The sequence below is a fragment of the Prionailurus viverrinus genome, chromosome B3 (genome assembly GCF_022837055.1).
Source record: "Prionailurus viverrinus isolate Anna chromosome B3, UM_Priviv_1.0, whole genome shotgun sequence".
NCBI lineage: Eukaryota > Metazoa > Chordata > Mammalia > Carnivora > Felidae > Prionailurus > Prionailurus viverrinus.
Window position 1 is genome coordinate 121,416,198 of NC_062566.1, and position 13,214 is coordinate 121,429,411.

The 13,214-nt window shown below is 42.7% G+C and overlaps 1 protein-coding gene and 1 pseudogene across 3 annotated transcripts in view; both read right to left on the reverse strand.

Moving 5' to 3' along the window:
- STON2 (stonin 2) overlaps positions 1-13,214 on the reverse strand; it is a 147,966-nt gene that overhangs the window by 41,366 nt on the left and 93,386 nt on the right. For 2 of the 3 annotated variants that reach the window (XM_047864709.1, XM_047864710.1), the window contains one exon: positions 12,993-13,163. The exons of the other annotated variant lie outside the window; for it this stretch is intronic. In XM_047864709.1, the coding sequence (XP_047720665.1) occupies positions 12,993-13,163 (171 nt within the window). The remainder of the gene's footprint in view (positions 1-12,992; positions 13,164-13,214) is intronic. 3 annotated transcript variants of the gene reach the window in all.
- LOC125169384 (uncharacterized) lies at positions 4,620-4,750 on the reverse strand (annotated as a pseudogene).

The following is a 13,214-nucleotide window of genomic DNA, read 5'->3' on the forward strand; positions in this document are numbered from 1 at the left end:
GTGAGTAGGGTGAATTAAATAACACTGAATTTGTCTCGTGTTTAAAACTGTATAATTTATACCCATTCTTCTACTTTTTTATTGTGAAAGACACCAATGGAAACCACCCCACTTTCACCAGAATGAAGAATAAAATATGGCTTTGATCATAAAAATGAAAGAAATGATAAAATATGAATTCAAGTTAAATATATATACAGTGCTGGGGTACCTGGGTGGCATCTTAACCTGTCCGTTAAGCATCTGACTTTGGCTCAGGTCATGATCTCACAGCATGTGAGTTTGAGCCCTGCATCGGACTGTCTGCTGTCAGCACAGAGCCCACTTTGGATCCTCTGTCCCCGCCCCCTCCCCAACCCTCCCCTGTTGGTGTGCGCTCTCAAAAATAAAATAAAACATATACATACACACACACACACACACACACACACACACAGACACACATAGACACACATACTGCCATCCTGCAGTCATTATCAGAGAGCTGCCTGCCCCTTGTGTGAATGACAGAACACTATCTGTGAATCCTCAAAATGGCTCATTTAATTCCAACTTATGAACTGTCAAGACTAACCAGGGCTGCAGACAGATGTGATGCCTCCTCCCCACTAACTGTGGTCAACATGTAAGCTGTAGGCAGCATCAGGAACAAGTGGTGGAGGTTAAGTCATGTTGAACTGGGAAGCAAAAGTGGCAGCCAAATTGCTGAATACAGAGGTGTTCTGCATGAGCTGATCATGGCTAACATTTGTTGAGTATTTATTCCAGGACTTATAGGCATGTGTTTTATATACATTACCTAATGTTTACCACCTGTACTTTGTGGGTCAGGAGGCTAGGGCTACAGAAGCTTAGGGTCCCAGCTCTGCTACTCAGCTATAATGTAATGGCCACTCTTTCACAGAGGGGCTGAACCGGGGACCTCCTGTTTCCTTTCTCCTGTGCCTTCTTTCCAGGTCCAGTGATTCATATTCCTTCCTCTCATTCCTGAGAGATTGGGTAGCTCAGAAAGTTTGACACTTGACTTGGTCTTTGACTTTTAAACAGTGTTTTCCTCTAGGTGCCAAATTGTTCCATGACTACTCCTGTCTTCCTTGATCAAATCAACTGGTACCAGTGGTAACCCTAGGGCACTTGCTATGTTAGACATTAGTTGGTGTGGTCAGTTTGAGCTAGAATTTGAGTGTTTACAGCAAGACATGTTGTAGACTTGCAGAATAGGTAAAAGTGGGTCAGGAACTTAGATTACCACTTCCTAGAAGACAGAGCTGAATGCACATTCCTTTTTGCACTGCACTCAGTTTTGCATCCAGCCATCAACAGGTAAAGAAACAGTATGATATACCAGAAAGAGCAATGGAATAGGAGGGAGTAGAAGAACATGGGCACAGGTCTCCATCACCCCCATTCCTGCCCAGCCACTGCTCCCCTCTCTTCTGCCCACACTGGAATAAACCCTGATATTGAGAACTACCAAATGTCAAGGGGTGTTTCTAACTCAGGAGGAGGAAAGAAGAAAAAAGGCTGAAATCTCATCATATTAAAAATGGCAACAAGTTTCCAACATACACTATATGCCAGACACTGTGCAAAAAAATTTTCTTAGATGATCTTATTTCCTTCCCACAAGGCTCCTATGAGAGGGACATTATTATTAACTCCATATAAAGACAAAGAAAATGAGGCACAGAGATGTTAAATAACATGCCCAAGCTGTACAGGTAGGAGCTGGCAGAGCTGAGATTTAAGAGAAGCTTTGCCACTGGAAACAAAGGGATTTTTTTTTTAATTTTTAATGTTTATTTATTTTTTAGAGAGAGAGACAGAGTGTAAGTGGGGGAGGGGCAGAGAGAGAGGAAGACACAGAATCTGAAGCAGGCTCCAGGCTCTGAGCTAGCTGCAGCACAGGGTCCAACATGGGGCTTGAACTCAAGAACCCTGAGATCATGACCTGAGCTGAAATCGGACGCTTAACCGACCGAGCCACCCAGGTGCCCCAAGGGATTTAAAGAATTGTGTGAAGTGCTAGAAAAGGGCAAATTCCTAGGAAACCAAGAGACACCTGGAGCTGACCTCCTCTGAAACTACCTCGCAAGGGGATATCAAATAGAAAGGCAACACATTCCACATATTATCTTTGTTGAGCATAGTTTTGTAAATGAAGGAGGGGCCAGTTAATAATGCCTCGTGAGACACGTGAGCCTGATGGCCTGGCTGTTTGTCAACTCAACACAGTTACGTCCTGGTCTTTGGCCAACATGGCATACCGTACTATCTCTGCCCAAGTAAGTGACCAAGCAGAGTGGACATACGTGTGCATGTGCGCGCGCATGTGTGTGTGTGTGTGTGTGTGTGTGTGTGTGTGTGTGTAGGATGTGTGCAGTGTAGGCACAAAGCCCATAGGCACACCTTGCATTCTTGGCTAAAATTCCTTCCTCCCCATAAAGAAGAGAGATTATGTGACTGTTTTAGTCATTCTTCTCTTCCTGGAATGGCTTTGGGAGGCCTGTAGTCTGGCTGAGGTTTAACCCCCCGGTGGACCAAGCCTAAAGGCTGGCGACTGACACCCTCTTGGCCTGTGGGTTTGGGTGAGAAAGGGAAGCAGGAACAAGTGTGCAGGCAAAGGCTGTCCTCTGCCGGGAAAGCTGAACTCTCTCAGCTATCCATACTCTCTATCTATACCTGTTCTCAAGATAAATTGAAGTTATTTGGCTTTTTGAAGCTAGAGATTTCATGCTTTCTACAGAAGCTTAATCAGTATAACTTCCCTAAGTCACTCTCCTCCAAACTGCAAACTCAGTGAGACCAAAAGGAGTTAGTTGTATTTTCTAATTTAATCAACTCCCCCCTCTTCCTCCTGTACCTGGTTGATGAATTCTCGCTTTTCCTTCCTGGCAGCATCTGGTCTAGGCTTGCTGTTCAAATGTGCAATGCTAGCTCTGGTTTCATAATGCGAAGGCCTGTATTGATCCTAACTGTACTGGTTTACAGGAACCTGCCAATCCTCTGGAAAATTGGTATCTTCCTGGTTTTTAAAGCAAAGAGATTTCTGGAGTCCCGTCAACTCTTTGTGTGCTTATAATCACCTTTTGATTGCAAACTCTTTGTGTTTCCATTACTCAACACTTCAGGTAAGAATTCTGTTTAAGAAACATGTCCTTGCTTGTAAAACCTGTCAGTCACATAAGGACACTTACAGGCAAATTAATTAAAAAGATAGAACCACATGATTTCAAAGCTCTTCTTGCGGTCTCCTCCTCCTCCTCTCTCCCTCCCTCCCTCCCTCTCTCTCTTTTCTTTTTTCTTTTTCATCCACTGCTTTTATTCTCTATACTGTCTTCTAACAACCTCCTTCCAGGACCTTGCTTCAGTTCATGGATTTTGTCACAAAAGACTAACCAGTCCCATCAAGGAAAATGAAAATCTATCTAATGATCAGATCAATGACAAGAGCCCTGGGTTTTTTGTTAATTTCTTACAGCATATTCTGGGTATGGGTTGAGATGGTAGGGAAGAGAAACAGGACAAGTAAATCTGAAGAACCTGAAGGGCACAGACTGTGATGTGATCATCTTTGTACCCTCCAGACAGCCAAATGCAGCACTGTCAGTCTAAAACAAATGTTTACTGAGTGACTCCTACGCAGAATCAATGGTGAACAAAACAGATTGGGTGTTTGCCTTCCAAAGACCTTAGCCTCATTATGAGAGAGAAAATTGACTTTAAAAAAAATGGGGTGCCTGGATGGCTCAGTCAGCTAAGTGTCCGAATCTTGATTTTGGCTCAGATCATGATTTCACAGTTTTGTGAGTTTAAGCCTCGCATCGGGCTCCACACTGACAGTGTGGAGCCTGTTTGGGATTCTCTGTCTCCCTCCCTCTTTGCCCCTCCCCAACTCACTCTGTCTCTGTCTCTCTCAAAATAAATAAACTTAAAACAAAAGATAATTACAAACTATACTAAGTATGATGAAATAAAGGAACACGCTTAGCAAGGAGCATATGCCTGGAGCCCTGCTCTAGCCTGGGGGGTCAGGGAAGTCTTCCCTGAGGAATCTTTGACACTGAAGTATAGACCTAAAGTATGAGGAGTTAAAGGAGCTGCAAATTACAAGCCCTTCAAGAAAGCAAAGGCATTTTCTACTTTTCCAACAACTGGAGTTCCAGTTTTTGTGTGTGTATGAGAGACGTGAATGAAATGCTAGCAATGTCATCCACATCTCTCATTCTATATGCAGTGGAATTAAAATCCCCACTTAAGCTGCCCAAGGCCACTCAGGCTAGGACTAGACCCCCCAGGGGCTGCTGGCTCCCAGCCCAGAGCCCACTGGACCACACCACAAGAACTGGGAGTTTCAGTGGCCACACCAGACTTAAAAAGCAGTGCTGAGGGAACTCTGAGACATACAGACCAAGGGCTTATCCCATATTCAAATGGTATGTAGTGGGTCAGGGATAAAAGTGTTTAAATTTTTTTTTTTTACATTTATTTATGAGAGACAATGAGAGAGCACAAGTGGGGGAGGGGCAGAGAGAGAATGAGACACAGAATCGGAAGCAGGCTCCAGGTTCTGAGCTTTCCACACAGAGCCCGATGTGAGCTCGAACCCACAAACCGTGAGATCATGACCTGAGCCAAAGTCGGACTCCCAACCCAAATGAGCCACCCAGGCGCCATAAAAGTTTTTAATTAGCAATAATCGCGCCTCGGATAAACCTCATTGGCTACGATACTGCCACTGCGCAAAGCTCATAAAAGTTTTTAAAATGGAACTTTTAAGAACTCAGTGCTGCTTCTAAAGAATGGCTGGAGACGTTCAGATATTTCTGACCAAAATGTTTTCGTAAACCAGCAACAAAGAGTGAACCAGGCAGACTTCTCCATCTGCGTGCAAAGTGAAAACACTACTGTGGTGATGTGATTAATCAATACAAAGTGGTATTTAAGGTCTGCTGACTTCACCCATTAGTCCAACAAGAACTACAATTAGCCCTAAACTCTAATCTTAACCCACCTGAGAAGCAGCCCTGAGTAAACAGGCAGGGCATTTTTTAAATGCCAGTGACAGACACCTCCTGGGAAGTTAATACCACCTAAGTGACTTTCCTCAGCAGCTTCCCCATTTTTGTTCCTCTCTTTGCAACACTGCTACAGCAAGTAAAGACTAACACCTCCATTTCTCAGTCTCAGTTAACTTGTCCTTCCTTCTCAACAAAGATACAGAGCTGATTAGAAGGACTGGTAAATACAGAGGGAAAGACCCACATTCTGGTCGACTCTGGCATCTCCAAACTTAGAAGTGAACACAACATGGGCAATCATCCAAGAGCTTCACTACCACCTATTTGTTAAGCAAAGACAGTAAGAGAAAGGTTCCCAAAAGAGAGAGAGAGAGAAAGGTTTCCAAAAGCTTCCAGGAGGCATCTCTCAGAAGACAGGTCTCACTAAGAAGGCAGGGAAAGATACTATAGACTACCTCTAAACCTCAAATCCTTCTCCACTTCACATCTCTTCAGGGGACAAAAGATTGGAAATGTCCCTCCAATCAAAACAAGATCTCTCTCAGCCTGTCCATGATTCTTAGCCCCTGCTTTGTGTTGGCTTCTTTGTGTCTGCAAAGAAGCTGCTTCATTGAAACATCATAGAAAACACACACACACACACACACACACACAGTTGTCCCTCAGACAATGAGGTCGCCTGCATACAGGCATTTCCAATGTAGGCAGGAGACAAAGCCTGCAGAATTCTCAACCTGTTGCTATAGTAGCAGAAAGAATGTGATTCAGGCAGCTCTGCTGAGATCCATATCCAAATCCCTCCAGCTCCCAAAGAGAACATTAACCCTTCACTACCCCTTCTTGGGGGCAGAATCACCTGGGAAGAATCCTAAATTTGTCCTAGGCACTAGATATCATACTCTCAGCATCCACTCACTCATGCATTCACTTAGTACCTAATTAGATTCTCTTATGTTGGATCCTAGATTTTTGGTGGTAAACAATGCAGCTATGGCCCTTGAGACTGAGTAAGAGGAGGTGTAGGATATTAAATTATTGCTCAAATAACAATATATTATGCAGCATTAGCGTTATATGGGAGACACAAGAGGTTTCCAGCAAAACCATCACCAGAATGGAAACAACCTATCCAAGAGAACCAGCTTATACAGTAATGGTAGCAGACTCCATATATTCAGAGCCATTGCAATTACTTGATTGTTTGCATGTGCTAATTTGACAAGACTACCCCTAGAAATGCCTGTTCCAATCATATCATGGCTCCTACGAAGCATTAGTTTAAGTGAGTTGTTTAATCAAATCAGCTTTCCACATAAAATAGAAAGAGCGTTGTTTGTTAGAGAACCACTGCAAGCAATTGCTGAACAGTCACTAGGCAACAGAAATGGCAGGTGAGGGCTCAGAAAATACATGAAATAAGTACAGTCACAGGGACCCTGGGAGGACTTCTATCTAAACAGTCCCCACCCCAATTTATTTCTGTGATCAAAACAGTAACAAAGAAACCTTAGGAAATAGAATTTAGAAATGACCTATAATCCAGCTTATTTTCCTTAACATTATAATACAGAAATCTTATATTATTGAATACCTTCCTGCTAGAATTCTTTATTTCCCATGGAGCATAAATACTAGGAGGGAGGGGCTTCTTAGGAAGAGAAACCCATTAGGTAATCGTAGCCTCATCCGCTTTTTGTGAAACAAGGCAGCATCGATAAGACTGCCAAGAAAAAGCTGAAAAACCAAGAGGACAGGTTTCTAATCTCAGATGGCCAGTAGATGTGGCTTCATGGAAGTTACATAATCTTTTGTATCTCAGTTTCCTCGGAAGTAAATTTAATACACTATGCAGATCCAAAAGCACAGAATGGTCAATAGCAATGCCTATAAACCTGTGGCCTGAAATAAAGTACAGTTGACCCCTGAACAACCCAGGAGTTGGGGAAACAGACAACCCACACAGTTGAAAAATCCACATGTAACTTTTGACTCCCCAAAACCTAATCACTAATAGCCTACGGTTGACCAGAAGCGTTACTGATAAGATTAACCATCAATTAACATATTTTGTATATGTTTTATATGCTGTATTCTTAATACTTTAAGCTAGAGGAAAGCAAATGTTATTAAGAAAATCATAAAGAAGAGAAAAATACATTTACATTACTGTAAAAAATCCATGTATATATGGACTTGTGCAGTTCAAACCCACGTTGTTCAACATCAACTGTACTCCATTGTTATTCTTAGTAACACCGTAAAACATAGTTTCTGTTGTGGAGAATATCTGAGAAGCTCAATCATATTTCGGAACATGGGTTTCCTATCTCAACCAGAGGCACAGGACTATAGATCTTTCATTAAGCAATCCAGAAAGAGACAGGCAATCAAAAAGTATACTCACGAAAATCTCTTTTAACCACTGCAACATTGGGCTAGTATTTGGGAAAAGGTTCCAAATGATCTGACTAGATGGAAACTCTTTTCTTTTTGTCTTGGAAAGAAGTGATGGTAGCAAAGGGATGTGATGTGACCTAACACAATGACTTCACCCCAAATCATGCCCTTCCTGGAAGTGGCCAGTGAATAACCGAACTCATGATCCCTTTACACTTCGGGGAATGGGGTGAGAATAGAAATGGAGGCATTCTAGTGCCATCTTTCTTATCTATCAAGTTTGAAGTAATTATAGGAATTTTTTTCCCTTTAACACTCCATTGCAGATCATAGCAGCAAAGACACTTACTTCTACACTTTCTGGAACCCAGTTTTGACTTCACCAGCTTTTCAAAGAAGGAAAAAATATAAATCCCTCACATGTCCTTCCCCCATCATGGGAGTTTACTTTAATGACCCTAATTCTTTACTTCTCTCTGTACCCATGCCCTCTGCCACGTGACTTTGCAGTTTCTCTCTGCAAATTTGTATTTCCCTAGCTTTTGACAGTAGATTTGGCCATATGATCTGCTTTGTCCACCAGGATGTTAACAGTTAATGGCATAACCCAGAAGCTTGAAATGAGCTATAGCTCATTGTGGCTTCTTCTCTTCTATGTCTGCTATCATTGTGAGAAGAACGTGCCCAAACAGTTGATCCGAGAGAAAAATTGAGGGACATGTAAAATAAAGCCACCCCCGATGAAGCTAAGTCAAGATCAGTTGATTCTTCCCACCCTAACCTGCAGACATAGGGGTTAATAAAAATATATTGTTGTGGGGCACCCAGGTATCTCATTCGGTTAAGGGTCCTACTCTTGGTTTTGGTTCAGGTCATGATCTCATGGTTCCTGGGATTGAGCCCCAGGTAAGGTTCTGTGCTGATAGTGCTGAGCCTGCTTGGGACTCTTTCTCCCTGTCTCTCTGCCCCTCCCCCCCCCCCCCCCATGAACTCATGCCTATTCTCTCTCTCTCTCTCAAAAATAAATAAATGAACTTTTTAAAAAAAGCATATTGTTGTGTGCTAGTGAGATTTTGTGGTTGTTTGTAATGTAACATTATTGTAGCAACAACTGATACACCCACCACAGCAAAAATTCACCTGTAGTTTAAGGGCTAAAACATTGTTGCCTTGTTTTCTTAATAAGTAACAAGTAAGGGCCCTATTACATCCCCAATGCCAAAGACTTATTCAGGAAATCTATACAATGTTCTAAATCTCACGGGATACAATAGTAAAAGTGTATAATTGCAGCCATCAATCTGCACCTGTGAACTTTTCTCATCCAGGATCAGGTCAATGTGATTGCTCAAAGGTGACTATAAACTTTTCTTATGTGGCTCGAAATACAGTAAAACCTTGATTTGCAAGCAAAACTCATTCCAGAAACATGCTTGTAATCCAAAGCACTTGTCTATCAAAGCGAATTTTGAGAATTGCCTCAGTTGTGACCATGTGACATTCAGCATCACGCACTACTCGTATTGCCAGACATTGCTCGTTTATCAAATTAAAATGTATTAGAAATGTTGCTCGTCTTGTGGAACACTCACAAAACAAGTTACTCGTGATCCAAGGTTGTACATATATCAAATCAGTAAAAAACTCTGAACAGCTGGAGTGTTGTTTGCCTAAGTACAGAGGAACTGGAATCACTGCATCTTTCCATAATGTAAGGGACTAACAAGACCATTGGCTTATTGGTTTTCAATTCTAGCCAATCACCAGAGCTTTCTAAATTACAGATTCCTAGTCCCCATCTATAGATATTTAGTTGAATAATCTGACATAGGTATATGTGTTGTTAAAAAGTTCTCAAAGTAATGTTGATGATCACAAGAATTGGAAATGTCCCCCATCTAACAGAGTTCCTCCATTGATTGAATTTCTCATGCTGAGTTGCACCAAGCATTTGTGGTGATGTTAGCAGACCAAGGAGTGAACACAGGAGCACTATCTCCAGGTAACCACACGAATTCATTCATTATTATTAGCGTAACAAACCATTCCAATGTTCAGTAGCTGAAAACAGTATGCACTACTTATTGCTCCTGAGTCTTCGGACCCATTTGTGTGACCACTCCTGGGCCTACTCACATGTCAGGTCAGCTGGCTGGTCCAGGATTTCCTCCTCACATATCTGCTCAAGACCACCATCAGCTGGGGATACAAGCATCTCTGGGCCACAGCAAGTGGGTCCAGGAGTGTCCATATGGTGACCGGGCTAGATTCTAGGTGAGCAAGTAGAAGTGTGAGAGGCCGCTTAAGCCCTATGCTGAGGACTGGTACACATTCACCCTTCTACTTCTGCACATTCTATTGGTCAGAGTAAGTTACAAGGCCAAGCCCACATTCAGGGGCTGGGTAATTAGACGCTACCTCTTGACAAGAGGAGCTACAAAGTCATATCACAAGAGATTAGCTTCAAAGTCTATTATACAACCAAAGGGAGAAAAAGGTTGCCTTAAGTCAAATATGATTTCTCAGTGCAGGCTGAGGTTTTCACCCTAACCTCAAAAAAAGTTATACAATTGTTAGGGTGAAGTTTCATCTGATACTCCTCATTTCTACTCCTGCCTGCGTTCACACACCTTACTTACTCCTCAAGACCTTGGTCTCATTCCTTTCAGCACTTTCATATTATCCTCTGAGGTTTTTAAAGATGATGTGGATGACATGCCATCCTTATGAGGACTTGTTCAGGGTGAGTCTTTCCATGATGTCTCTTCTTGGCTTAGGATGTGTCTACAGATGAAATGTGACCAAATGATCATAGGGCTACATCCTGCAAAGGACCCCACAGCATTAACCGAAGAGCACCAATGCCTAAGAAATATTACAGGAAAAAGATAACACACTAGACCAGAAAAGAGCCCTGAGGAGTAAGAAACTGGCACTCACTGAAGATTCCAGACGGAGGCTAATTATATTCTAGCCGCCAGCTGCTTCACTCCACTCCTACTTCACTCGCCGGTGTTTGATCACTTAGGAAGCGCACTAAAAGGGCGGTGACTGGATCAACAACTGTGCCCCTGACCCAGGCCCTAAGATGTATGCAGCCTGGGGGTATGTAGCAGCCACTTATTACAGCATCCCTACAATAAAGGTGTTGCTTCCTGTTTTTTTAGAAAAACCACCACGACCTTTGGAAGTCTCTAAACACCTCCTTGTGAGGTTTCGGACAGCAGGGGGTGGTAGGGAAAAGAATTCCAGCAACCAGGAAACACAGGATGGCAGAGAAGTGGCCAGGGCTGGGTAGTAGTGCGTGGAGGCTCTTTGGAAGGGATGTGGATACAAAGAATGGAAGGAGAAAGCATGTGCTGCTCACACGAAGGTTGTCTAAAGCGCATACTTGGTCCCCAAGCATGTGGCCAGTCTTCAATCTGCTTGCTATCACTGCTCAAAAGACTAAGCAACAGGACTGGATGAAAAACACAATGAAATGAAAAGAAATGCTAAACTCACCAGAAAGATGCCTCAGAAAAGCCAAATTCAAGAAGGTATTGCATTTAATTTAGTTTGAGAAAAAAACTACATAAAGTTTTGAAAATGTGTGGACAGGCCATCAATAGGAGGAAATGTTGCTGCACCCCTACAAATTGTCTTCCACTCCCGAGCACTTGATCGGGGAGTGAGGCAGGTATGGTAGGACTGGTGATGTTTTAGACCTGAACACGTAGGAAACAAACCGCAAACACTCGTGAAGGCTAGAAGTGCTACCAAGCGCGGTCAACCCTGCGGGTGGCTTGGAGTGGCATCCGTCTGTTTCTCAATCACAACTCAATAGAGTCGAAAATATAAACTTCGCATCCCAGGTAAAATTACCATAATCGTGCCCACCCTCGCTAGGCAAAAAAAAAAACAAAACAAAGTAAGTGACATTCTTGGATGGTCTCTTAATGAGCTGGCTGATTGGGCTGCAGTCAGACTATGCTTTTGATTAATTAGCCAAGAGGAAACCAAAGCTATAAGAAAACAAACTACTCGTATGATCACCACAGGAACCTTGATAATGATAATGATGACGAATTACTCATTTCTTTTCAACAAAAGATAAAATGTATCGTCCTGAAACTCAGAAGTAGGGTATGCAATCTAAGAAGGGGATTTTCACCCTGCCTGTGCCCCTCCCCACTTACACACACACATGCACACACAACTTCATACCCTTCTTGGTACAGTACTTTTTAGGGCTACTGTTTACCGCTGCTCTGAAAACCTACCTATGTGATGTACAGTTTGCTCCTTATAGAGAATCCTTAAGTTGCCTGCACAGTGGTGCCAAGAATGAACCTGTACTACATTTGCAGGGACACTCGGGCACAGGCCAAACTTCCACATGTGTCATGGGAGTGCCTCAGCTTTGGGCAGTTTCTACTGCAGTTTCTAAGCCATTCTCTTACAAAACCCCCTTAGCTCAGATGTAACCACAATACAATTCCTCAAGGCTGAAGGAATGGGGCCATCTCAAATATACTATAGTGGTGTAGTTTCAAATTCACATTACACTTCTAGCTTTATCTTTCCTACAACCTTTTTCCTGAAATCTCCCCAGGTAGTAAAGTTTGGGCTAGGCCAGGAACCAGAGGCAGCAGTTTTATTTTTTCCCATGCCAGTGCAATCAATGGCTTGTGTTTAGAATAAATATTTGAAACTCAGAAGCCTGCTAACAATGCAGCACTTGATTACTCTGAATTACTCTCACCCACAGCAATTGAGGGAGAAGTCGTTGGCACCAGCCCCATGCAAAAAAAAAAAAAAAAACCTGCTTCCCAGCCTCCTCCGTTTGCCTTCCAACCCTCCCCTCAAAGAAGTCTCAACACACTACACAAAGATCTCAGTTTTCTCCCTTAAATACCACATGAATCCCACATTGAACATCTGACTTTCTTCTTCCCACAGCAGCACAGATTTACTTCAATACTTTCATGTTCATATATATTTAATTAGACCAACTTATCTTGTAACTCTTATTCACACCCCTCTGCCAGCATCCGTCATTCAACACTGAAATCTTTTAAAAAGGGTTTTCTGTTTGCTCATTTTAAGACAAAATGTCATCTTGGTCTGTTCTAAAGCTATAGTAACAAGCTACTTTTCAATTTAGTCAGAGGTGCCCATGTATTAAAATGGCCACAATCCTTAGCACTTTCCTTCCTTCAAAAGCTATCTGGTAAATGATATTCTTTGGGTTTCTTTCTTTCTTTCTTTCTTTCTTTCTTTCTTTCTTTTCTGTTTCTTTTCTTTTTTCTTTTCTTTTCTTTTCTTTTCTTTTTTTTTAGGAGGGCCAAAAGGGTAAACTGTACTAACCAGAAATAATTAGTATGTTAAGTTTTGTTTCAAGGCCAGACTAACAGGTTACAAGTTCTAATAAACCCTGCTGGGGGAAGACATTTCTTTGTCTTGGGACCACTGAGAGCAAACAAACAAAACACCTTTAATTCCATCAGAAACTCTCCCATCTAAACATAACTGAAAAGAAAAGCCAACACCAAAGCAAATGAACTAAGTGGTCCCGCTGCTGGCAGCCCTTACCATTGGGAGCAGAGGCCCCCTCCGGACCCCCGCAGGGGCTCTGGCTCCTCCTGGGGTGGGGTAAGGGTGGTGAGGGGTCCAGGACTTGGGTGCAGGTAGAGGTATGCTCCGTGCATGCTTGAACAGGACTCACCGCCGTCTGCCTGCCTGTCTGCCACTCCGTCCTCTCGTCTGGGTGGGAAGGGCCAAGATGAAAAAAAAAAAAAATGTGCAGGTTACTCA